Raw genomic sequence first — 27,292 nt, 5'->3', positions numbered from 1 at the left:
TATGGACAGAATTTCTAGGTGCAGCCAAGGTGTTGAGGGGATCCAAGCAGTCCAATCACACAACACTTTATTGGGCACTTTAAATTGCTCTCAGGTATGAGTGATGAACCTGTCCAGGCTGCCCCCCCCCCCCCGATCCACTGACTGCTGAGAAAGGCACCAGACACCCTGCAAGCCCGCAAGCAAATCAGGTATGAACAATAGATGAATAGATGGATGGATAACCACACAATAGTGATTTAAAGTAATCTTTAATAAAAGACAAGTGTTATCACCCTTTTTGAGAAGATTGACACAGACTTATAACAAAAACATGACGACACAGTAAGCAACATTATTCAAGCAAATCACATATATCTGAACACATTCAAAACCCACAGAAATTGATTACTACGACTGATTATCTTCCATATCCAGACATCCTACTACAGCATTTTGGCCGTTGGTACCGTACACTTTAGCACACAAAGGGAACGATGTGCACAATGTGAAACATGGTGTCCCAGGGTTGCAGCAATGATTCACTGAGTGAAGAGACAGTTTAAAAGAAAAAGAAATTCCCTCACTGAACCACAGCGGCAGGATGTTACCGAAACCTCAAGGAAAATGGATCCGGAAGAAACAGGAAGACAAGAGACGCGAGGAGAAGGCGGGGTGGGGGGGATGCTTGCTGCCAGGGGTGGGCAGATGAAAAGGAAATTGGAAAGAAGCAGGACACACCAGCAGGGAGAGGTGCAGCAGAGGTGAAGGAGGAGAGGTGCGCGAGGTTAAAGCGTTCCTTCATCTAGCAGTTTGTTGATGCCATTACAGATTTTCCTTAGAGAGAGTCTGTATTCCTCTCCGTCCCCGTACAACTCCACCAGGAAATCCCTGTTGGCAAAATGGTTGAAAACGTGATCGATGCGTGCATGCGAGCGTGTGGTCAGGTGGCCCTCGACCAGGGTGTGAAGCAGGTCCCTGCACTCCAGCAGGAGCTCCGCCAGGATATTCCTGTCAAAGGTATATTCCACCTCATAAAAGGACACCGCCGTCATGGCCGCCTGGTTCATCTTCTTCTTGAAACGCTCCACTGTGTCCAGCTCGTCTGGATTGAACTGGTGGTTGCGGTATAAGATGCCAATCTTCAGGGCAATCTTGATCACGTCCTTGATGATCTTGTGGGCCTCTTTCTTGCTTTTGGTGAACTCCCGGGTTGCTTTGTAGAGCTCGTCTAGGATCTCGCTGCTGGTGTCATCTGTGAGCATGTTGGCCACCGCCATGGTCGCCATCTTGCTCAGGATCTTCTTCTGGGCTTGCATGGCCAGGGAGCGGGAGTTAAAGCTCTCCTGTACTGAAGGAGGACAAGACAAGACGACAGACACAACGATAAAAGATGGAAAGTTAATTCAAAGTTTCACAGCAACATAAAAAAAAAACAATAGAAAACACTGATCATATTGTCATAGTTCATGATTCTGGCATTGCAACTAAGTGGTTTTTTTTTCAGATTACTTTCTGCATCTTCCTTGCAGGGACCTGGCTGTATGATGAGGTAACTTGTTAGTACTTTCTGAAATGTGCAGGTCTACTTCTGATTGTAAAACGGACCGCTACAGGAGATCCTTCCTTCCAACAGCCATCAATATCTATAATAACTCCTTGACAAAATGAATTACATCAACGTTTAGTTTCCCTTTGGGATAAATAAAGCATTTTTGAATTTGAATTGAATTGAATTGGAATTGATTGCTTATAGAAACCACACAGCATTTAAGCAGTACTTGAGGGATTCTTTACTTTCCAAGAAATTACAGGTTTCTGGTTTCTGTCCCAAACTGGAGAGACGTTGGTGAAGCTCTAATGAGCTCTAATGAGACCTCGCCAGCAAGTCTACAAAGCTTGGAACTCCACATTACCCCAGACATTTTGAATTGAGAAAGCTTCCTGGATGGGAAGTGAAACGTCTTCAGCTTCAGAATAGAAGAACAGTTGTTTTTTTAACCTTTTTTGGACCAAACTGGAGAGTTATTTTTTGGTACAGAACCTGCACACCCTTGGACTCATAGGGTAAACCTCCAGAGCTTAGAGTTAATTGTCTGGAATTTAAATACATTTTGGTGTGCATTTGGAGTCTCTAGGATGCAGAAAAGTTTAATTTAGTCAGGTGCTGCGTAGATATCAACCTAAATGCGGTTTTGGGTTTTTATCTATCTATCTATCTATCTATCTATCTATCTATCTATCTATCTATCTATCTATCTATCTATCTATCTATCTATCTATCTATCTATCTATCTATCTATCTATCTATCTATCTATCTATCTATCTATCTATCTATCTATCTATCTATCTATCTATCTATCTATCTATCTATCTATCTATCTATCTATCTATCTATCTATCTATCTATCTATCTATCTATCTATCTATCTATCTATCTATCTATCTATCTATCTATCTATCTATCTATCTATCTATCTATCTATATATATATATATATATATATATATCAATAATTCTTGTTTTCTCTATTCCGTATTGCGTTTTTTGAACAATAACATCAGAATATGTGCTGCAGAACTGCTAAACAAGGTCATGGAGTTCAGGCTAACCAATTTAGCAAATCCGCCATTTTAATAAATTTTTTTTGTTACCATTTGTAGTCCAAGCTGAAGGATGCCGAAGCTACAAGTGGGTAAGTGTAAATGTTTAGTTGTTGGGTGTACTACTAACCCACACAATTCATTACAGAAATGGCAGAAAAAAAAGGGTGAAGTGGAACACTCTGTTGCCTGGAGGGGGGCAGGGTGTGAAATGCCTCCTTTAGATTTAAAGAGACAGAACCAGAACGAGCTGCTCTCAGACTAACCTCAGAGCTGGGGTGAAAAGGGGGAGCATGGGGGTGAAATAACAAAGAATTCAGATCAAAGCATTGAAGTTCCACTTTATATAGACCACAACTGAATGATTTTAATGTGAAAAGAAAGAACTGAAAAGCACATGTCCCCTTTAAAGCACCCACTCACAGGTCGCATTATATTATAGCACATTCCCCAAAAGAATCCTGTGAGCTCTGGGAAAAGGTTTCATCTGTTCCAGAAAGCAATTTCAAGACACTTAACGTAGGTTACAAGCCCCCTTCATAACACATCTGATCCAAAAAACATCCTGTAGTTTAAGGGAAAGTAATTTCAGGCAACATGTGTCATTATTTGGTGCTAATAAATAAACTGAACTGAATTGAATTAACTAGTAAGTTATGAGACAGTAACCTGGATGTTCCAGGAAAGTTCCCCGTATGTTCTGAAAAGTATAAAGAAAGTACTGTATCTCCATGATGTTCTTGAAAGTAACCTGGAAGTTTTAGGAAAGTAGCCTTTATTCTGTAAAGTAACCTGAAAGTCCTAATACCCGACCTCCAAGTTTCAGGCTACAGGTACAAGAATGTATGTAAACCAATAGTACACTCTGATCCTCCGAAAGTACCCTGTAAATTTCAGAGAGTACCCTGGCCAGTTCTGAGAAAGTAAGCCGTATCTCCCAGGAATATATAACTGGAAGTACTCTGTTAGTTATGGAGACTAAAGTGGCAGAGAGCACCAGGTTAGTGTATTCATGACAGAGTCTCCCCCTCAGAGTGTCTTGTGTGTTTAAGGAGGACCCCTGCAGGTTCTAGAAAGTACCCAGTAATCCTGTCTGGTTTTAATCTTTAGAGCAATGTCACTTATCTTTTCTCAATACATAGTGCAAACAAAACACACAGTGCTTCCCTTTAAATGTTTATGCTATGAGCTTTGACTGATCCCCTCAGTGCTCACTGTGTTTGCATTAACCAGCTGAAATACATATGGACAAACTGGCTTTTTGGAACTGAGTTGATGTAAAGACAAGAAATCCAGTTGGCCAAACATTGTTGTGGATTTTCATTCAAAACTCCCAAATACATATGTTTCTTTTAACACAGGAGCAATACTTACTTATGACTTTGCTACGGAAAATTTCCCGTGGCACATTTATACAGCTGGATGCTGTTAACAAGGTTTGGGTGAACATGGCAGTAAAATAAAAACAATTCTTGAGGAGTTCATTTTTGGCATGAACGACGGACAAGAGTCAGACGAACAGCTGCTCACCTCACAGTAAATAAATCTCATACAAGATAAAACAAACTTGCGACGAGGAGCGCACACCACGAGGTGCAGCCGCATTCTGCGGCAGGGCGGCGACCTTCCTGGCGCAGGCTGTGGTTAAGTCTCCTGTCTCTGGGAGGAATCGCTAACGGCTCTGGATTACATCAAACAGCTGATAAGAGTCACTTTACAAACTTTCTTTAACAAGTCCAAAAAAAAATTATTACTTTGAGTTCCACTGGATCCACAGCTTATCAGAGAGGTAGACATAAAAGGCTCCCTGTTTGCAGTGATGGTGGCAGGCTGCCATGTGTTGGTGTGAATGTGAGGAGTGGGGCTTTATTTAGGTGCCACCCAACTTCAAATTACACACCAGATAACGTCTTTTTATGATTAGAGGCAAGGAAAGAGGCTTCGCTTTTCTCTCCTGCTCCAAGGGCGCATCTCCAACCTCCTCTTCCTCCCCCACGCATTCCTCTAAATACCGGGAGAGGAGGAAGAGGGCGAACGTCGTTGCTGATCGAGCTTAGAGCCTCGGTGAGTCCAAATTCAAGGAAGAAGGCATCCTTTTTTTTTTTTTTTTTTGGTCATTGGATCACATTTAACCCAGACAGATACTGGACTGTTTTAAATTCCCACCACCATCATTTCATCGGGGTGTTTGCTATAGAAATACAAATGCAGAGCAGAGGTTGAAGGGTGCCCCACACCAGGGAGAAACCTAATCCGTGGCATTTCAAATGAATCTAGAGAAGTGACATTTCATCTGTCGGTCTGAAGCTAAATGACATTTCATGTAATACAATTAGCCCACCATGACATTTAACAACAAATAAGGCTAATGCCTTTGTCTACAGTCAACCCCCCCCCCCCCCCCCCCCCGCCATCACCCTCTCACCCTCCTTTCCCCACCACCATCACCACCATGCGTCCTCAAAACAATGAGGTGCTCTTAACCATCTTTTTTGTTGTTGTTTCTTGCAATAAATAAGTAAATATAAAATATGTTCATATTCAGTCATATTCAATCAGTTTCCAGTCTGGTTAATTCCAAAATGATTTAATTCCTTACAGTCACATTCAAATATAAATCCAAACGCTCCAATTTATCCTTTTAATTTCAAGTTTGTGGTTGCATAAGATGTGATTTAAAAGCAGCAATTAAAAAAGTTGGAAATAGGTCATCCTCTTGTTTTAGCATAGGCGTAATGACGCGGCTTGGTGAGACATAAACCAGCTGTTGATTTTATGCCCCATTTCGTTTGCATCATGTTTCGTTACTTTTAGTTTTCAGCGGCTATTTGATTAGGTTTGTTGGCCAAAACTACTCAGTGACCTCTGGGGAGAATCATTTATGAGGACGTCTCTCCTGTTAGGAAAACACCAGCAGAGATCATAACTAAAGCGTATTGACATGGCCTTAAGATCTCTCCTTATTTGTGTGGGAGGCATAAAACCGGCCCACAGAGGTTGGCGCAGGGATAGAAATTTGCAATATCTTTAAACAAGCAGCAGCAAAGAAATAGCATGTTTCACCTAAGATGTTAATAGAAGATGTTGCTGGTTGTAGCACTGTTGTGCACGTGGGACTGTTTCTGTTAAAAGCTAGTGATGGCTCTGTAGCACAGCTAGTTTCTACAGCAAATTAGAATAACCAGTTTAAAACTCCGATAAGACATGGATTAGAAAAACTGCAGTTGTTTATGATCCTTTGATTTTTGCAGGGACTGTCTTGACAGATTGTTTTGTATTGACAGAGTTAAATAGTTTTCAGTCCTGGAGTTTTTTTAAGGACATTGTTGTTTTTATTAATGAATATTACCATAATTAAAGCTCCTCCATAATTCATTTCCAGGGCTTGTGGACTAAGGCAATGAAAAGCTAAAGTAAGAACAGTGCGCTATATATTTTAATGAAATTAGTCAGATATGGCCAAACTATTCTTAAATTGAAGCTGGGGGCCGCGCAGAATAAATGCAGGGGCAGCAAATGGCCCATTGCCCAATATTTCTGTATGGTGCCAATTTGTGTGGAAACCAAGTTGAAAAGCGGTTCCCAAACAGAACTCTCAATAGGATTCATAATGGTCTCATGGTAACTGTCCACATAGCTTTGATAAAGTACAACTCAGGGTAAAATGTGGTGAGACATGTGGGTGATTGATGTGTTGAACAATTCAAAGGGATTTTATTACTATGAATTCAACACCCAAGCCTGACAAAAGCCCCAACTGGTATTTATGATATGAGCTGTATGCATCCAACCAAAGTTCGCTCTATACAAGAAGCCCGTTGTGGGCAATTCTCCACTTAATACATACCTGAAAAAAACACAGCAACAATTTCAACTGGCTTTCTTTAGAAATTTCTACAATGGCTTTATGCCACTTGTGGGAAATTTGATAAATATTTCCAGACCTAAAAATGTAAATATCACCTTTAAACTAAGTCAAATATGGATATGAAGGTTTTATGGACTAAAACTGATGTATAGAATCTCAGCGCTTACTGGATCGTAAGGGATTTCCAAAAGATGAGTGTTGGATTTTTTTGTTTGTTTGTCAGGCAAACTAGTAATTTTTGCCATTTTGATTGGGGTTTTAAGTGGTCAAAGAGGATGCTCTGTGTTTTCTGTTTTAGATATTATATTATCAAATATTTCAGAGGCAATTTCAACTCCCCACTTATTCAGTTAAGAAATCAATGTTTTAAAAAGTAATAAAAAAACTCATTATATTTCAATTATCATATTTGTTTAATCGCCACACCACCATTATATTTTTCCCTGCACCGTCTTTGTGCTTTTGTGCACCAAATATGCCTCCCAGTAGCCACATCATCAGTCGAGGAAATAGATTAATTTCGGCTTTGCACGACCATTTCTGTAAACATTTTATTTATTTTTTATCAGAAACACTTTCATAACAAAGAAGAGAAAGAGTCCAGAAGGACATCTCTAAACAAATTATTGAAATTTCCCAGTAAGCTTCTCTTTCTCACTGAACTTAAAATAGCCAATTGTGTCAGCAGCGATGCACGGGGAGCAAAATTATCAACAGGAATATCACAACAAGGACACACTGGTTTCCATGATATTTGAATAGCAGCATCAGGGTATGTGACTGGCTTTCATTAGTCAGATCTGCGCCTCTCATCAACAGGCTCTCTTTGTCACTGTCATTTCCTGTTCCTATCAAGCAGCTCTTTGTTCCAGGGAGCCTCTGATATTCAGAAACCCAACAGGATAGATGTCTGAAACCCTGCTAAAGGTGGCAGCTCGCTGTCCAACCTGACACAGCAACGGCTGCGGCGCCGTTTTGGATTTGAAAAACCTAACAATTTGTGGGACCGTTCACTCTCTAAACACATTCACCTTTTGTTTATCAGAACGAGCCTTTGATTATTACAATCAACACGCATTGAGATAATGACTGCAGAGAGTTTTTGTTTCTGTCTTAAGTGAGAGAGGCTATAAACAGGCCAATTATTCCTCCGAGGAGGTGGGTGATTCAGAGTCTGGCTAAAGATACGGAGCGAGTGAGGGTGGATGATTACGGAAAGTGCCCATGAAGACGGCGAGATGTCCAAGCTTTCTCGCACACTCGCATACAGCCTGTCACCCAGAGGCTGTGATGAACGACATGCATGAACCAGAGTGTCAGAAGGAGTTAGAGAAGAGTCCAAGCTGTCAGGAGAGAGATGACCAGAAAAGTGTCCCCCCCCCCCCTCCACCCCGTTCTTCGTCTTCCTCCTTTCTCTCATACTTTCTCTGCTACCTGCTCGTTATTTCTACTGCCTCGCTGGTCCTAAAGCGTTAAAATAAAGTAGGCCCTAAGTGTAGCGCGCGGGAATAAGTTAGTGGAAGCACACCTCCGACGTTGGGGCAGTTGCAGAAGCGCCGGGCCCCATCAAAGTGGTTACACAAGAGTGTTTTTTGGGAGTTGGAAAAGTTGACTTTAACATGAGGATTAGCGAGGTGCTTGCTGTTCTCTGCCCGTGGCTGTTGACCAGACAGTCGCGCTTTGTTCCGCCTCATGTTTTCAGAGGCCTGAGTCAACAGTTTCTGCTGCGTTGCGTCAGAACATGCATCCAGTGTGGACCGTGGAGACCAGCCAGACTTGCTCTGCTAAAAGGTGGCTTTTTGTAAAAAAAAAAAAAAAAAGTGTCCATCTGAGCCAAAAAAACGCCTAAAGCGTATCCAGGAGGAGGCCTTGGGTTTCTGATGGCTGGTGAGCGTTGGGATGTGAATGAGGAGTGAGATCGGATGTTGAGCTAACTGTTAATGAAAAGTCATTGAGCTGTCACAATTCAGTCAGCAACAGAGTAATTCAACAAGCCATTGAAAGTAACGTTTTGTTCTTATTTACACTCTTGTGTGCTGCAACAATAAGCAAATGACTTCTTTCCCAGCATCTTCCCAAACTGATTGAGCCCTGACCAGTGACGATAAGTCAGAGCTGCTCAGTCAGGCCTCATTTCTCCAACAAACATCCTCTCACTGGGTGTACGCCGCCTGGTCTGCATGTGACAATGCATCACTATAGGCTATGAATTGAAGTTATGCAGTGGTCTTTTTTTTAAACAAAAACATTTCGTTCAGCATGAAGCGCTGAATGAAATGTTTGCAATGCGGTAGGGATAAATCAGTTTATATCTGTGCCGTCTCCTTTTTGAACATGGACGAACGAAATGTAATATGTGTAGAAATGACTTGTTAATATTGTAAATGTGTTTGATCATGTTTGAAATAAACCTGAATCTGAACTTGCAAAAGACTGTTGGATGTTATTAATATTAAGCCCAGCAGAAATATAATTAAGCATTTATGTTGAAGGAAAGATAACTGGAACAGGACAGCCCCGGTGAATCGCAGTGTTCAGATCATCCACATCTTTACCATTAATGGCTGTAGGCTTTTCTCATTATTGTTCTTCTGAGTTGGAGAATTGGCAAGCTCATCTGTACGCCACATTCTCCGTTTGCCTTTTCATTGTTTTCCGTTAAGTCTGAAGCGCAAACTTCTCCAAAGGTCTATTATTATTGCAAAAAAGAACAACTTGCAATGTAGTGAGAAAATGTGTTGTATTTTTGAATGATTTGAACAAGAGGAAGTATTTTTTACTTTGAAATGCTAGAAGCTCACTTGTTGGACTGAATCTAGCTGAACTTCTAGAGAATACGATGTAAAAGGTTAGCTAAGTTTGTTTTTAAATATATTTGAGGGTTAAGCTCTCTGTGGCTTAACACATAATGGTCTACGTTCACCCCCTAATTACAGGAGATAAAGAGTCAAGAGACTCTAGTCCCAAATCACCAGTCAGAGCATCTTGAGTGCAAATCAAGTCTAATTCTGAGACTTGAGTCACTGTTTCTGTAGTAAAATAATGACTACTTCACACGACCCCACTTCAAAATCTCAGATGAATGACTTTCAGCTGTGTGATTGAGTCAATGCTATCCCCTATATTGTAGCATAATTGAAATAATTATTTCTAAAATGAGACGAATCAGCAAAGATTAAGCTAATTTGTATTGGATAAAGAATGGAGGATTATTCTATTATTCATGAAGTCACCCCCAAATAAATAAAAGGCTTTCCTTCAATCTTGACTGAGTTGATTTTGAAACTTTAAAGATAAACATCAACTCACTTGCTTATCTTTAGCACCCTGGTGTGCTAAATGGGGATCAGACCCCAAGGCTTGTGTTGGTCTCATTCCAGAGTAACCAGAGGAATGAGACATTGGCGGGGGCCAGCGTCTAACGCTGAGATGAGCCGGCTGGCCTTTACCGAGTCAAAGCCGGGAGGAATGATCAGCCGGAATGCAGCAGAGCACACAAGTCTGACCGGGATGGCAGCGTGAGTCTGTGAATGTTAGTTATTTTAGGTGGTTTTTTGCTTCATACCTCAACAGCAGAAAAAAAAACAAAAAACAAAAAAACAAAAAAAACAAAACAAAAACTAATACAGGACAACTGGATATTTAGTACAGCCACTATTAGTAGGAAACAATGAGAGTGTATTTGTCAGGATGTTAAAACATTTTAGGGATGGGCTAATGATAGCATCTGCTGGGGCATTTTTTAGAGTTAGGGAATAATTACTGTGTTACTTTCTTCTCCATGTGGCCAGGTTGGTCACTTTTTTCCACTGCAGACAAAATTCTATAAAACGTTTTGTCCAAAACGTTTTGCAGCCGTTAATAAACCATACATATTTCCCAATAATTGTCATTTAGACAGAAAAATGATCTGCAAAAAGTAGCCTAAACCTGAACCTGCTTTGAATACAACATGGCACTATTCAAGAATGTGACTGGGGAGCACTAAAAACTTGATATGTTTATATAAACTTTGATTCAATTAAGAATGTCATAGATTTATTCTACTTTTCCAAATTTGTCAGAGGTAGAATTTACCACAGGCAATAGCCAGGGGCCCTAAAGTTTCAAGGGCCTAAATAACAAAACAGCAGTATGGTTTCTGCTGAGTCAGGCTGATTGCATTAATTTTGCCTTGGTGTCACATCTCATCTCTTTTTTAAAGAACTACCAATGGTCTGGGAATGCTGTCTGAATCCTCCCAAGCAATCAGATAATTCTTAGCTGAATTAATCAGAAACTAGCAGAGCCTCTGTATCTATAAAGCAGATGTGAGTGAATCTTATTAGTGCAGACGGCGCAGCAGGGAATGTGCTTAAGTACAGTTGTTATTAGGTAATTGCTGCTATAGCTGAGTTGGAGTTGTGATAATACTGTAGTAGTGGCGTAGTGGTGAGAACTGTGGCCTTAATCGTGAAGAGAATCAAAACTGTCTGAACAGAACAGGAAGTGTGATGAGAAAGCCAGAGGTGTCTTAGTAACAATGCTAAAATTGATGGAGGTGTGCTAAGTTTCTGTTATTCTGAACATCAGAACCAGATTGACCATCGGAGGAACTAAAAGCAAACATTCTGCAAAGTCCCCCCTGCTGATGAATCACATTCACCCATTCATAGAACAATCTGCACTGCACTGTCAGTGGTCTGTGGGTTAGAAATGTGGCTTAGTTCCACCTCTAGACAGAGGTGATGGTATGTAAGCCACAGACTGTTGTCCTGAGTCCTGTCTGAACACTTTGTTTCTGTTACTCAAGCGTGACTCAAGTCCGAGTCTGGTAAGCAGCAATAAGCAACAAGTATGTCTATGACAAATGCAGTGGAAAATGGTAAAAACAAAGCAAACTTGAGCTTGCATTTTGACTTTTGGTCTCTAACATGACGAAATCCTCCTCTGCAGTTGTGCTCTTGACTAAGTCATACATGTAAAATGAATCGTTTTGTTTTTTTTGTTTTTTTGATGGGCCTCAGGATATTTTGGTGGTACAATAAGAGTCCAGTCCCAAGTGATGCCTTTCTGGGAATAGTCTGCACTATCTCTTCATGCTCGTGTGGGTTTTCTCAGGTTTCCTCCCACAGTCCACAAACGTGTATTTTCTGATGACTAGGAGATTCTAAATTGCTCATATTGTTTTTTTGGTGTAAATTAATGGATTGGTTGGTTTTCTGGCGTCTGAATGCGGTGATGAACTTGTGACCAGCTCAGGTTATGCCCTGCCGCTACCCTAAAATAATTAGCTGGGTATGGACGGAACCGTTGTCCCGAGATAGAGAACAGAAACACACGCACACAAGAGATGTTGTGGTTGCTACTGATAACAAGTCTGCAGTATGGACAAAACATGGTTACACCACCAGAACAGGTTCATGGGACGTTTTTTTAGCTTTATGCAAACTAATATATCAAACGGCACACTACCATCTGCTTACAACAGAGATATAGAGGTTCATAGACATTCATTTCATAAGCCTATGCCTAATATAGTTAGGCCCGTATTGACTGTACTTCTCAGTAGCTTTGCGCTTATTGCTTTTCCAAAACGTATTACTTCATACAGCCAAACAGCAATGGTTGCTGACAGAAAGCCCTTTTTTTTTTTGCAAAGTGCAGGAAGGTGGAAGAGAGCTCTTTTGATAACCATAATAAAAGAAAAAACCACTGTTGATTTCTTCAACACTTCTTCGAAACCCGTTTATTGCCATCAAAAGTATTCCGCGTACACTTTTTTTTTTTTTTTTTTTTCCATCTGCAACCAATTTTCCATTCACAGGCAGCTCTGTTTTGTAAATGCAACGCTCGAAAATGAGTGAGTACCGGGTCATACTTTGGACCCCGTAAAAGCCAACACAGCTATAATTTCCCGGACATTTTTTTTCCCTTTCTTGCAATTGCCTTACTTCCCCTTGGGCCTGAGGTGCGTCGTAAAGGTGACCTTCAGCATTTATACTCCTGTACGAGTAAGAAACTTGCGGGATCGGCCTGTGACAAAAAGTCTTAGAGGGCGATTGTTTGTGAAGTGTAAATTCACAGAGCACAAAGTAAAGCTTCAACGGGTGATAGAAACCATAAAGCCACTGGGAAAACCGCTCCTCACAGAGGAGGTGAGCAAGGTTGATAGCTGAACCGCCACTTGCATTGCCTTGGCTCTTTCCTTTGCCTTTGGTTTACTATAAGGAGCTGCAGCAGAGCCTCTCTGACTGGATTTACAAGGCTCTGGGAGAACAATGGAGCGGGTCATTCAGCAAGACTTAAACGGGGCTTTAATAGCTTGCTGGGTAAGTGTTAAACAGGCCTGGGAGGCCAGTGGACTTAGGAAGGGAGCAGAGGAGGTGGCCTGTGCCAGCTGGTAGCACTGGATGAGAGGCGTTTATTTTTAAATCTACGTCTCAAGCCTGCTGACTCGTTGAAGAGCTTTACTCTTCTGCTGCCTCTTTGAGGAACATAAATATGTAGTAAACACTGTAATTTATATACTGACCTTCATATGTGACAAAAAAAAAAAACACCAGAAGGGATGAAATCCTGTGTTTTGCAGTCCTTTTTTTGCGTTCTCACTTTGGACATGCACAGGCTCCATAAAAAGGTATTTCTGACTCCCACAACGCGACACACGGATGACTCAGACATACCGCCCCTGCACAATCTCAGTCTGCTGTGCTGCATGTGTGCGTTGGTTTCCAGATAAAAGTAAGCGATGACGATTAAGCTGGGGAAGAAATATTATCCACCGGGAGAAACACCACGGGGACAGCGGCACAGTACAATTTAGTCTTGTAATATGTATTATTTAACGACCGGCGTAGTCTGACCATGTGCCAGTTTCCAAAGGGCAAACCTGTGCTGGAAGAGGTCCTTCACCGTGCCATTAACAGCTGTTCAGGATGTAGGGGAGCATTTAGAGCTTTAAGGTTAATAAATGACTCAGTATGAAAATCTAAATGACTTGTATCTGAATGAAGTGGGGTCATGGACTTTAAGGTTACCAATCTTTTATAGATTCAGATCATTTAGAGCAGAAATTGGGGAATTAGGAAATCCTCACAGATTCCCGGTGCTCGTTTAAACTGCTAACTATGCAGAAAACCCCAAAAAGGCAAAAATACGTTTTTTTTTTTGCTGTATTCCATTTGTTGTCCAGGTGATATTTTTCTGTGCTTAGCCTACTTCTTATTTGTGGAAACTATAAGAGACAAAAGATGCTGTGTTTTTAAAATGAAAACATCAGCAACAGCATCAGGACAAAGGACAGAAATAAACTGCTAGATGGTAAGAGAGTAAACTCAAAGCTTTTCATACCCCAGCCAGAATCTAGGTTAAGGTAATCTTTCAGTTTTACCAACATCATTCCTCTGACTACATGTAATATGAGAATTTTGCAGTGGCCCCGCTAGAGTCCCTAAGTTTGCTTTAAAGGTAGCTAATTGCAAAATTATAAACATAAAATTGTATACTGATTGTATGCTTCAATAAAAAGTTTATACCGTATGCGGTGATGGTGGTATCAGTTTGCGTAGAACCTAATTCTCTGGTACAGAAATGCCGAAAAAGTTAAAACAGTGACATCTTCAAACAGTTTTGAGAAGTAAAAAGTTTCATTTCCTTCTACCGTTAAAAAGAAACGCTAAAATTATCTTTAAAAAACGAGCTCAATATTTTAATTACGCCGGTCAGGTGCAAAAAATGCACGCTGCTCCAGGCGTGGTTGAAGAAGATGTGCGCATATGTTCATTCCAGGCTTGTTTATTTAGAGCAGAAACCGTAAGGCTATGTTCAGTGTGCTTGTAAATATGATGTCTTTCTAATATCTGATCTTTAGAACAAACTGTCCCTTCTGCTATTTTTCCTCATCCGGGCTGCAAAAGATGGTGCTGCAGCAACACGGGCAATCTTCTCCTCCGATGTCTGAAAAATAGACGAAACGCAACAGATTGCGTCTTTGCCGTTTGCTGAACCTTCACCTTGTGCTGAAACTGCTTGGGAAAGTGGAGTCGTTGATTTGACCAATGCTCGAATTTTATTCTACATCATTCATGCGGCTGATGATGGGAGTCAAACACATGTGTCCCAAAACTTCCTACTGGTTTTCAGTTGTTGGCTGAGATTTTGAGAAAGTCCACAGGTAGATCCTATCGGAATAGATATGTTTAATCAAAGGAGGATGGCAAAACTCCTTTAACAGTGTCTCTGTAGGGGTCAAGGTTGCTATTTCATTTCTTTCATACTGACTGTTATGGAACAAAACTCTCAGAGAAATCCTTTATTTTTTTTACATTTTCCTATTTCAACACGACTGGGTTCAACTGTCTGTTTGTGATAATGGCTCTTTTTGATATGGGCCATATGGGTAGTTACCAAGGGTGGCATTAGAAAGGGGATGAATGGGCACGAGATTAAAAAAACTTGTATTTGTCTGGCTGTTGTGCCCTGAACAAGCTTCTTGTGGCTGTTTTGTGTGCAGGATTTCGACGTATTGTATGCAGACCCAGAATTTAATTTTCTCGTTCTGAACTGGTCAGCGACAGCAGAACGAACCAAGAAGCGCCTCTGACCTCTGCAAGACAATGTTGTCCCAAAGTGGTCCCTAAGCTATTACCGTTGTCGTTCATTTTCATCGTTATCTCATTACAGGTTTGGAGAATAACGTTCATTCAACTCCGGCGTCGCTCCACTTTGATGTGATGTCCTGAGTTCCTCAGTCCAACCCCCCCCCCCCCCCCCAAAAAAAAAACACACATTTGGATACAGTTTGGATTCAAATTTCAGAACAATAAAAAAATACTATTTCTTTTCAACTTTCTTGAAAAACAGATGTTTACATACATTTTGTTAATATTTGGTACGGTTACCCTTAGACTGCAGAACTTGGGTCGCATCTATTGTGTAGCCTTCCTTTTCATAATATTGGCTCGTTCCTCCTGACAGAAGTGGTGTCACTAAGACAGGCTTGTAGGTTGCCTTACTTGGAAACAAAAACCTTTTCTGCCCAACAAATGATCAAAGGGACTGAAATCAGGGCTTCGGGATAGCAACTCCAAAACGTTGATTTTGTTGTCCTCGTTCCGCTGGAACAAGTTCGGTTCTATGACTCCCTGGGACCCATTTTTACCCAACCTTTGATTTCCTGACCAGTGTCTTGAGATGTTGCTTCAATGTTTCCACACGTTTTTTTTTTCCCCTGCTTGATGCCATGGATGTTGTGAAGTCCCCCTGCAGTAAAACACTTACACAACAGGAAAACGCCTCAGCGGTAGGGTAGGTAGAGTTGGGATGGTGTTCTCAGGCTTGCAAGGTTTCCCCTTTTTTGCTGCAAATGATATTAAAGGGGTATTGGCTTCTTTGCTCCTGAGAAGTCTTTCAGAGCATGATGGTAAAAAGACGTGCTCTACTGACTAATGACTCTGTCGTAGCAGCTTAAGCCAGCCAGCTTTTTGTTCTGTGGCTGATTCACACGTTTCAGGATAAAACACAGAACCCAGCGCCCTCATAAACGAGCACATGGCTTTGCATTTCCACTATGTCTATACTACTATGCTATGCCTTGCTAATGCACTTTGTGGGCTTTCTTTATGAAGGGCGTTATGTGAATAAAATGAAGCTTACTTAGGTTACACGCTGGCATGGAGTTGTCCATGTCAAACAGGGCAGGAGTGTGTTTGAGGTGTTGCCTCGATAAAATACGTCCACAGCCGTGCCTGCCTTTAACACGAATGCTGTTCCAAGGATTTTACACACCGGTACCCACAACATCATCACCTGGGCTAATTTGATTAAATTCATTTAAAGCATTTCAGTGTTTGTGTATGCAAAACCTCTGACTTTGAGGAAATTATCCTTTTATAGGAATTATGCAAATGAGAACGCGGCTCCTCACGCAATGTGCCGATAGGTGCAAACTTTGAAATAGCCCTTTAGTGTTGTGCAGATAGGAAGCGCAGAAGCAGATAGTAACCTTAGCATGGTCTGCAGCTGAATGTCAGGTAGTCAGGGTAATCTTGCTGTGCTTGCAGGTTCGTCGTATCCGGTCTGACAGTTATTTTTCGTTTTCCACTGATCACCGTGCAATGCTGCCCCAGAAATGATTTAGAAGCGGTTGGTGCTTCTGTGACGCTTACGTAACTAAGAGTTGTCATAACCAGAGACTTAAAAAGCACATGAGTGTATATGAAATGAACTCGCAAGTAATAGCAAGTCACACAACAGAGAGCTGTGTCTATTTGGAGCGTGGTCTGAACGTCTCGTCTGTGAGGGACAGACCGGCGGTGAAGTCACTTAGGAGCTCCTCTGAATCAGGAAGGACACAAGAACAGAACGCCTTTGGCTGGCGCTGGGCCTTATTTAATGCGTCGTCCCTCATCTCATTCTTTGTCTCTGAGTTTTAATGGCCATATCCCTGAAGAGCTGAGCCTGAGAGACGAGGCAAAAGGAGGAAGAGGCATTTAGAAGTTTGATTGATTAATGTGCCACAGGCCGGATGCAGGAAGACACAAGAAACGAGGGATGGGGGGGCGGGCAGGAGAGATACAGCAGCGATTAGATCTGCACCTATTGGCTGGTTTGAAGCTTTCGTCGCTTTTCTTTCTTTTTGTGAATGCAGGGGGAGCCGTCTGGCTGCTGAGGTTGGGAAGTGTTTTCCAGGACATCCGGCGAGGGCTCAGGCACTGGACCGGAGGGTCCTATGTGAATCCAGTGCTTTGACCTGTGCGGCTGATGTCTTCAGCAGATGTAGTTCCCTCCTGTACGCTATTGTTCACATAGCATGCAGAGTCAGGCCAACAATTAGCTGGTTAGCTGGGCATGGGAACTGGCTGGAGGCGATCCCACTTCTCGGCTTCCCTCCTCTGGGAGCCTCTCTGGAAAACTACTCCTGCTATGTGGGTGTTGGTGGAAGTCAAAAATGCTCACGACTCCAAAATGAGAAAATGACAGATTTGCTTCTGTGCAGCAATGATTTCAACGACGCATTTTCCTTTCTTTCTTTCTTTCTTTCTTTCTTTCTTTCTTTCTTTCTTTCTTTCTTTCTTTCTTTCTTTCTTTCTTTCTTTCTTTCTTTCTTTCTTTCTTTCTTTCTTTCTTTCTTTCTTTCTTTCTTTCTTTCTTTCTGTTGCCGTTTAGTTGTCAACACGCGATGATTTGGAAATGCAGCTGAGCAAAGAATCCAACCAAGGAGACTCCCTTGAAATATTCGATTCACAAACGTCTCTGTAAAGACGGGCACAAATATGTGCCTGATGTTCAGGTGACAGAGGGAGCTACAATGACCGAGAAACCGAGACCCGGCAAAACCCAACAGATGACGATAAAGGCAAAAGTCTCACAGACCTGAGACCCAGACGCAAAGCTTCTTCAAGAAAGAAACGGCTTATATTATATAGAAAAAGACAGGGCGAGGCAAACTGGGCGAAAGCGGGCACTGTGTACATTTTCATTTCACACCTTTCAGTCAAGACTGATGGAAGTTCCCCTGTGACAATGGGAAGCTTACGAAAAAAGAGGAGGAAGGATTTGCTGAGATAGCTTTCATAAAAAGGAAAGACTACAACGTTATATTATCAATTATTCAGCAAATTTGAAAATGTCCCTTAGTTTGTAAGAAAGGTTGGGGAGTCCCGTGTCCGTATTTAGACGTTCTCTGTCCTTTACTTCAGGCTGCACCTAAAACACTGTCACCACCTTCAGCATTGTCTGCAGCTGTTCGAGAGGCTGGCTGTGGTAATTCTCTGTCTTTTCCTCCCTGTCCATACATCCACAGCACAGAGTGGCAAGGAAGCAAATTTATTTTTTTTCCTAGGCTGTCAGAAAGCCCAGTCTCAGCATAGGAAGGCATCATTCACACAAAGAGAGATGTGCATGCAGAGAGTGCTCCAAGGTTCACACGCACCATCATCCCAGCATTGGCAACTTTTCTCAGACTTTTCGCTTCCTGTTTACTAGTTTGCCCACTTTTAACCGGGTTCTTACACAAAAATGACAAATGACCACTGACATCTATAACTCACTTGTCCTTCCTCCCGAAAGTAATTTGCTTCCAGGATTCCTGACCTATAATCTTTGCTGTTATTTAAAGACAAACTAACCAGGACAGTAGCAAACCAACTACATTAACCCTCAAAGAAGAAAATAACATGGAGTTGAAAATGTTAAGAAGGCAAAGGTTAACCAATAAATTGGGCAGAGTCTCAGCTGTCTGCGAGCCTAAATTAAAAGGTTGCTCTTGCTTTGATTGGAGTCATAAAATTGTGTACACTGTGAGCTTTGGCCTTTATGGCCCTCCGTCTGCTTGACACGCTGTAGTGTAAAAGCCGAAGCACTCTTACTCCCAACTTTTACCACTAACTAATGACCAGGAAATAGCTGTGGTTCGCACACACTCATATAAATAACCAGATGCACACACACATTTCTACTTTTGTCTTCTTACTTTTTTGCGACTACATTCTATCTTTTGGTGCTTTTTGCTCAGGACTAAGCGTAATTATTGCGAGAGATAAACTAAATCCGAGCTGTTACTAGGGAACAGAGTCTTTTTATTGTCAAAGAATGTTTAAAACCACCAAGTTTAAAGCAGCTTGAGCTGACACACTGCTGAACCTGTTCATAGTCGTTCTACTTCTTCCTACCACAGCCTTAAAAAAAATGCTACGATCAGCACAGTTCACCTCATTTGTGAGTTAAGCGTGAAAAGCCGTGCGTAGAACCGCCTCCCGCTTCAACGTGTTTTCTGACAAACTTCCTTCTGCAGGGAACAATTTTAGCTTGATGCCATCTGGATACGCCGTAGTAAGCGTATATTTTAGGAAAAGGTAGCTGAGACAAACCCAGATGGCAGCGGCTTTCCACAAACACGTCACTAAGCCGAAACCTAAAACTGAACCTGAAGGGAAATATATCGGGAATATTTTTTTTATTTTTTATGAAACCATAAAACAGCACATCTCAAACTTTGTGACCATATTCAAAAGACATTCAGACCAGACGTCTGCAGGGGCCCAACTCTCCACTGGCACCAAACCAGCCTTCCATTAACACATGCAGATCATAGCACACACAATTTAATATCATGTTTTAATAAGAGCTCTGCCAAGGGGGGGATTAATCACTTCTCTAATGTCCCACGATCCCTATAAAAAGTCACTGAGTTATTGTGTCAGCGCATGTAGGCAGGCATGTGCGTACAAGGGAAAAATGTTCTTGCAGTGACCTGGGAGTTGTAGGAGTAGTTTTTTGCTGCAGCGATGGGATAACCACTTTCTCCTGCGTCGTCTTTTCCACTTACAGCTAAACTCCCTCCCGTTTTTTTTTTTTCCCTCTCCCCAGATAGTGTTACAGTTTTCCAGACCCGGCTCTCGGTGTCTTGAACCTATGTGTATTAATGTGGACGTGTATGTGCAGCTGGTTTTAGTGCCGACTGCATCTGTGGGCCAGATTAAAGGCAGAGGAGGGAAAAGTCAGGGCTGCATGTGTTTGTGGAGCACAAGACCAAAGCAGTAAGTAAAGAGTATAGAGTGCATTTGGAAGTAGGGCATACAGGAGTGTTGCAGTTCATGCAGGGCTGACTTATTTTAGCCGTCTCTCATGTGTGAACCATGTAGCTAGTTGGCCAACGTGGCCGTCGCAAAGCAGAAGCTACTCTGTACATGACATGTTTAGTCAAGGATAGATGAAATTGTGACCAAATAGGTTGCTAGTTACAATGTAATTTATTGAGATTTTCATGTGAAAGACCAACAAAAACCGTGAAAAGTGAAATGGAAGAAAAATAATGAATACTTTTAAAAACTTTTTTCTTTTTTTTTCTTTTTTTACAAATAAAAACACGAAAAGGGTGGCACACGTTTGTATTGTCCAAGCAAACTTAAAGAAGATTCTTTAACAAAATTAGAGCTGAACTTGGACCAGGCTATTCTAACACATGACCATGGTCTAATTTAAACCATTACATTGCAGCTCAAACCGTGTGTGGAGGAAGGTGGACCTCCACCCCAGTCCCAAGTCATTTGCACCTTCATGACCACCTTATTTCCAGCTTCATCCATCTTTTCCTCGGCTCAAACCGTCTTCCTTCTTTCTGCAGAAGAAAAGGATCCCCACAGCATGATGCTGCCACCCATATCTTATATATTGCCAGCATATTCTTCTGGTGTATTTATGTTGAGATTAAATCATTCACAGGTTGTGGCGGACTCTATTTATTAATAAGCTGATGTGTGAAGGCAACTGGTTACACTAGATTTAATTTAAGTTTGCTAAAGTAAAATAATAATAACCATAATTTTTGTTTGACATTGCAACAAAATTGTCCTTGACATTTAATCCGTCCCTTTCAGGAAGCAGTGGGCGGCCACTGTGTGGCACCCATGGAGCAATCTGGGGCTAAGGGTTTTGCTCATGGACCCAGAGCGGCAGTCTGTGGGTCTTGAATGAAGGAACTTGCGGTCACTCCAGGACACAGATGCCCTGCTGTAACCACTGGGCCACCACTCCCCGTCTAGATATGCTCAATATACAGTATCTGGACATAAACTTTTCAGATTTTTATTTATTTTATTTTATTTCAACAACAACAAAAAAAAAAAACAATTGTTTTGGTCGTTTTCCTTCCACTTCACACTAATTAATTATTGTGTGTCATGTTCTATTACAAAAAAAAAACTATAAAAGTTTATGGTTGTTACGTAAAAAAATGGGACTAAGTTTAAAGTGTATGAATATTTTTTTCTTTTCTAATGCTTTTGTATGTTAGTATGTAAACATGTGAGAGTGGTGGGATCAGCTGGATTACAGTTTTAGTTTAGCTGAGTCATCAAACAACATCTCTTGGTTAGAGTTTGTAGTAGAAGCACATCAGAAACCCTTGAGCCCTTATGGATCGCACATCTATTATTACAACAGCCAAGCAGCTTCTCTTTTCAACAACACAATTTTTCCCTGGAAAAACTAACAGAAAAACAAAGTGCTGGAAATAGTTTCACAGATGGCTGATTGGGGTTTGGTGTTAAGAGTCGCATCACCATGATGACTCAACCAAAAATCGGTGGTGGGTTGATTATTCACTCTCCTCCAACATGATATAACAACTACAAAGGATTTCAAACCAGAGGCTGGGGATATCGGAACATCCTGATGGATCACTGAAATGTAATGTCTAGTCTGTGTGGGCTTCAGACCTACCAGAGGTCAGGTGTGCTGACTGTGAGCAGCTTCTCTGGGGGAACCCCACAGCGTTCCCAGGCCAGTCGAGAAGCACAGCCCCCCCCCCCAGCGTGCCCTGGGTCTTCCTCTGGGTCACCGACCAACTCAAATGCAGAAAATTTCTAAGGTGTTCTTAAATTTAAAGGCGTGTTAACACAAAACAAAAAGGACTACGTATTTGTTTTTGTTACAAATGAAATGTAAACTAAATCCAAAAGAAAATTTTTGTAACTGATAAATGACTCCTAACAGCATTTTGTTGATTAATAAGAACTAATAACTAATGCTAACTGCTAATTAACATACTAATTACATATTCCTAACATTTAAAAAACAGCAAATAATTAGCTAATGCTAATTTGAGGGATTAGCCCCCATTCATCTAATGGGTGGATATATGAAGGTTAAAACAATTTAAGGACTAAGTAATAATTGGCTTTCAAGTAACTATGAGTGACATTTTGCCAATCATAATGGTTTTTAATGCTAATTGCATTTTTCTATTGATAAACTCCTGGTGTCATTTAGTCAAATAGCTGATTAGGTAATGATTCTCTCAATTTGAAAAAAAGTAAAGAACTAATATTTGATTTATTGCTAATGCTAATAAATGCTAATGCTCAGAGGTCTCGAAACCTCTCACCGCAGGATATTTGTCAATTGCTAGTTAGTCTAGGTAATACTACTGGAAAGTTTCAGATGCCAGCATTAACCAAAGTGGGACTTTTTAAAAGCTCAATCTTATTTAAATTGGACATTTTTATTTTCCATTTAATAGACTTTCCAATAAGAGACTGCTTTTAGAAATCAAACAATAAACACAGTTTCTTGTCTAAAATATGAATTAGAGAGCATTAAATTTACATTGTGGGAAAGCGGCTGCTTTCATATGCTGTGTTTGATTTGTCTTAGGCTACAGATGGGAACTGGGCTGACGTCACACCAGAGTTGGGAGAATTCCAGTTGTAAGTTGACTAACTGGGGCATTTGCTAATTGTTGTAATATTCTGCTCTTATTAGCATAACAACCAAACCATACTGTCTTTCTCTTACTTGTATTAACCTAAAACACAACGGACCACGTTGACCAACATATTTTTCATAACACTTTGTGCCCCTCTTGTTCTAAGAGAAAAGGGCTAGTAAACTGCTAAACTTTCAACTGATGTACAAAGAGAATGCGCTACTACTATTTTAGGCAAGTGCCATTAGAAATTGTATTTATTAACCTTTTCAAACAGGACCATTCAGATAGATATTAGATACTGTAATCACTTTACACAATTTGCTTTGGTGCTAGAGCAAGATACCATGTAAATGACAAATATTTCATTTTTACTGAATATTATGTTTTACTAAAGGACTTCATCATTACCTCATGGTTCATTGGCAACTTGTCACTCTTTGTTCCACTTTTGTTTCCATAGAATGAAGTACATTTTGTGGTCCTTTTTGTAAAGTACCCTGCATTTGCAGGACGTACTTCCTGTTTTGGACTACATTGCTGTGTACGATGTTTGCGCTGAGCACAAATAAAATAAAATCAAATAAAATACGGTGCACAACCTAACATGGAATGAGGTGCAATTTCTATAATTTTTAGGAATGGCTGGATATGACGCCCACAGGCTAGGGGCTGGAGATGGGAAATGCAGCCAAAGGATGAGCCTATAGGATAGATGGCTTCACCACTAGGAATGGGTATTGATTACCCTGAATACTCTAAGTGGAAAATGGTTATCTCCCTTTACAGAACATGGAAATAGTTTTTCTTTGCATTTATCTGTATGTCATAAAGGAACATCTCAGAGATGAGGCCAGTGTTTTGATTTGTAGTTTGCAGTGGACCCAAAAAACAAAGCAAATATCCGGCACAGATAGAAAATCTGAGGGATACATTTTGATGGCTGAGATAAATTGGAAGTAGCTCATGGCTCTATCTACACTGAGCTGGGAGTGCATTACACCCAAGCCCACGCTTCTTTTGACAGAGTGAGTAGATTCACGCTGTGCTGCCAGAACTGCCTAGCAAGTTTCATGTTGACATACAACAAAATGCCATGCACACACGGTCAACCACCTTTATTTGCAGTTTGGATGTGCATGGATGCGTAGCCAAACCAGTTTCCCCTCAGGTGATCAAAACCACATTTCCCTTTTGTCAGCACCAACGTTCTCATGACTTCAACCTCTAAATGTTCCCTAAAAACACCATAACCCGTTTCTGACATGCTGTACTCAAAACAACTTTGTGAGATCCAGGTAAAAGCTCAATCAGCGGCTGAATAAACCAAACGCTCTCCATACACTCTATGTTTCAGCACGGTCGTTTGCCATGCTCAGAGAAAATAAACCTTGATTTATGGCTCATGAACAGAAATGTGAGGGTTAAATAAATTCAGCACAGAAATGTTCTGCTCAAAGCAATTATCAGCGACTCAAGGCCAGAGCTGAAGGCTGACGAGTCAGAGCCACCTGAAACTAAATCCTTCAGCGTTTCTGCTACTGATGCTGTGGAACAGGGAATTCTTGCGTGAAGCTGAGATCAATCACACCTCCCTAATCATCGCAGTAGAAAAGTGTTGCCAGTGTGTGAGTGTGAAAGAGGTTCCACATAAGGTTCTTAGGAGGTTTTTAAACGCTTCTCAGGTTTCATTGTGGGATTTGAGCGGACAAATTGAGCCACACCACTGCTCCCTTCACTGACAGCCTAAGTGAAGAGCAGGAACTGCAGCACAGGAACAAAACACGATGCATTCTGAGAATGAGTCAGGCTCTCGATGCCTCTTGATCTGCAAAAAAATATCCTGCCTGTAGAGCCCTTTTCAGCATGAACAGCAAAGCTAACTAGCAAAAAGTTATTGCTCTTACATGCAGCGGCGCCTCCAGAAGGTATTTAAAAGGTGGGGGCTTCTCATAATGTTGGGCAAAACAGAAAAGCCAAACGGCCGAATGTTTCAGGTGTCAGCAGGCTGCAGAAGGTGGTGGGGGCATCGAGTTAGTGACGGAAACAACAAAATCTGCATGCCATGAAGGACAAAACAAAAAATTACATGCAAGAATGAATAATAACTAAATGCTGGAATTATTCTTTGATAAATTCATACCAACTCCAATCTATTCAATGGCTATAAATCTTATACCAGGGGTGTCAAACTCCAGCCCTCGAGGGTTGATGTCAGGCAGCTTTTATACGCGTCTCTACTTCAACACACGGTCAGGTCATTAGCAGGACTCTGGAGAACTTGCCTGCACACCGAGGAGCTAATTTTATTCAAGTGTGTTGGACCAGGGACACATCTAAACGTTTGATATCCCTGTCCTATATCATAGAAAAGTCTGTATTTTCTAGATGGTGCAACATTTGTAAGGAAAAGTTATTTGTGGAAGGAGCGGCAGAGCCGAGTTCATGGATTAAACCTGCTGTGGGAAACTTGCCGGATCATCTCTGTCGATGCCAAACAGCTTATTCTGCTACTGACTCTTCTTCAGCATTATCCATTGGGTGATAAAGGTTTGGATAAACAAGACACATTGCCAGTTTTAGATCTCCTTCATTTATAAACAGGGAACTCAATAGTGCAAGAGAGAACCGTACAACAACCTGGAACCTCCTCCTTACAGCATGCTGGTCACCAGCTTGATCAAACACTGCTGTGGGACGACCGTCCTCCCTTTCAACCAGCGTTTTGTCGCCAGTGAGCTAATTTAGTTTCATTGGCCACTCCGTCACCACTAGCACGCCCAAGCTGATCCCACAAGTGTTCAATGGGGTTGAGAGCAGAAGTGCAGGCTGGCCACAACATCTCCTCCGCTCTCAAACTCAGGATTAACCCCACTCTGAAGCGCTTATCAGACACTAAGAGTGGTGATGTGGGTGAGTTGCAGCTGGCTGGAGAATCTCACCGTGATATCTCTCTCATTTGCCCTCAGGTGATGACTAGTCTTGTTTTTCCAGTGAGGAGAATCTACCACCACCCTACAGCCCTCACCAAATACTTTTTTTTTCAAAGGGGTAAGCCCCATACTCAGCCCACAGATGCAGCTTCCCTAATATTAGGAGAGTTATTAGTGAGTAGTGGTCTACAAATAAATTAAAATAAATAGAAATACAGATTGTTTTTGTGTGACTCTTATACAATCTCTCGATGACGAGCTTTAATAAAGCCTCATATATTCAGGTTCCTCTCCCCTTTCAAATGGACAGACAGACAAAGGTCCAGATGGACAGACAGATGGTTCATCCGAGCATAATTAATACTGAAAGCGCTACGTTGTCCAAGAAACCGGCCACACCGACATCAACATGATTGAAGCGATAAATAAAAGAAGGAAATCATTTTAACCCCTAAACCGTCTTTCCTAACACTGCTCAGTGGCACCATGGTCTGACTGAATCATTATTAGAGGAGAATAAGCAAAGCTCACAGAGCTCTGCGTGTGCAGAAAGAGGGGAGAGATGTTTCACTTTCTAATGGTGACAAGTCCCGTGATTTACGGCGTTGTGGTTTAAAAACCACCATTTCATTCAAAACGTTCAAACTCAAAATATTTCTCCACCTTGGCTGCATCCGGCCTTTTCTTCAAATCCAGTAAAGATCCACACAGTTCGGATAACCAAATGTTTAATATTTAACTTTCTTCATTACTGCTGTAAACTTTTGCCCTCGGCACTCACGCCATAAACCTCTGGCTTTTTTCGTGCAACCACCTCGGAGATCAGCTGCAAACGCTTTCCTCCTCTGACAGCCTGGGCTGCATCAGGAAGCAGGCAGAGGAGCCAGGCGTTCGGGGAGCCTGCAGTCGTTCTGGAGCTGGAGGACGTGTTGATGAACAAACCGGCTGCACGTGTCAGAGCTTGCCTGTTCCTGGTGGTGACTGAGGCAGCTTTCATCCAGACATTCAGACAGGCTGTGCCTGTCACCAGCATCAAAGCACATCTCTCCCACATCTCAGAAAGCGTCGCCTGAGTTTGGGAAAACCTTCAAACTATGTCGTTTTTTCCTGGGGGAAAAGCTGCTGGTAACTGTAAAAAGCTGCATCTTCTAATTTCTAATCACTTCTAAAACTAAAAAAAAAGGCTGAAAACAAAAACTAAAGATGAACTTTTTGACTTTCTTAATAAACAGATACACTACAGAGATGAGTTTATGTCACTGGGTCTCATGTGGATGACTATAAAACGAGTCTTGAAGCTTACCTGCCGAGATGTCTCCGTCACTTTGCTCTCCAGAGTCTGAATCCATCTTCCCCTTCAGGACGCACGGAGGCTGCAGAAGCTCTCTTAGTCCTCTCCCGGTCTTGGTCCCTTTCCTTCTCAGAGAAGGAGTGCTGTGTGATTCTTAACCCAGAGGGAAAAAAGGAGACATAAAAGTACAACTTCTGGTGTCTGCCTCTTGATGAGCTTAGCTCTTTCTCTCAGCCTGGACCTTCGGAGTTGTGAGAGCAGTGCTCCTGGTTTGCTGAGCTGTCCCCTTGGTTGTTTTTTTTTTTGTTGCGCTCCCTCAGTTTCCCTCTTTACTTCTCCTTCTCATCTACTTTCCCATCTCTGATACTCCCTCCCCTCACTCACTCTCTGTCCGTCCCCCTTTTGCGTTCCTCCCTCCCTTTTTCCTG

The 27,292-nt window shown here is 41.6% G+C and overlaps 1 protein-coding gene across 1 annotated transcript; it reads right to left on the bottom strand.

Moving 5' to 3' along the window:
* Window positions 1-234: 234 nt before the first annotated feature.
* Window positions 235-27,257, bottom strand: tnfaip8l3 (tumor necrosis factor, alpha-induced protein 8-like 3). The gene is made up of 2 exons (XM_012851163.3): window positions 26,877-27,257; window positions 235-1,330 (listed from the first exon to the last, which is right to left on the bottom strand). The coding sequence occupies exons 1-2, from the start codon at window positions 26,920-26,922 to the stop codon at window positions 768-770; spliced, it is 609 nt and encodes a 202-aa protein (XP_012706617.2). The 5' UTR covers window positions 26,923-27,257; the 3' UTR covers window positions 235-767.
* Between the last annotated feature and the right edge of the window lie 35 nt (window positions 27,258-27,292).

Source organism: Fundulus heteroclitus, chromosome 4, assembly GCF_011125445.2.
Source record: "Fundulus heteroclitus isolate FHET01 chromosome 4, MU-UCD_Fhet_4.1, whole genome shotgun sequence".
Taxonomy (NCBI): domain Eukaryota; kingdom Metazoa; phylum Chordata; class Actinopteri; order Cyprinodontiformes; family Fundulidae; genus Fundulus; species Fundulus heteroclitus.
The sequence above is the reverse complement of the archived record's forward strand: the minus strand, read 5'-3'. Positions and strand labels throughout refer to the sequence as shown.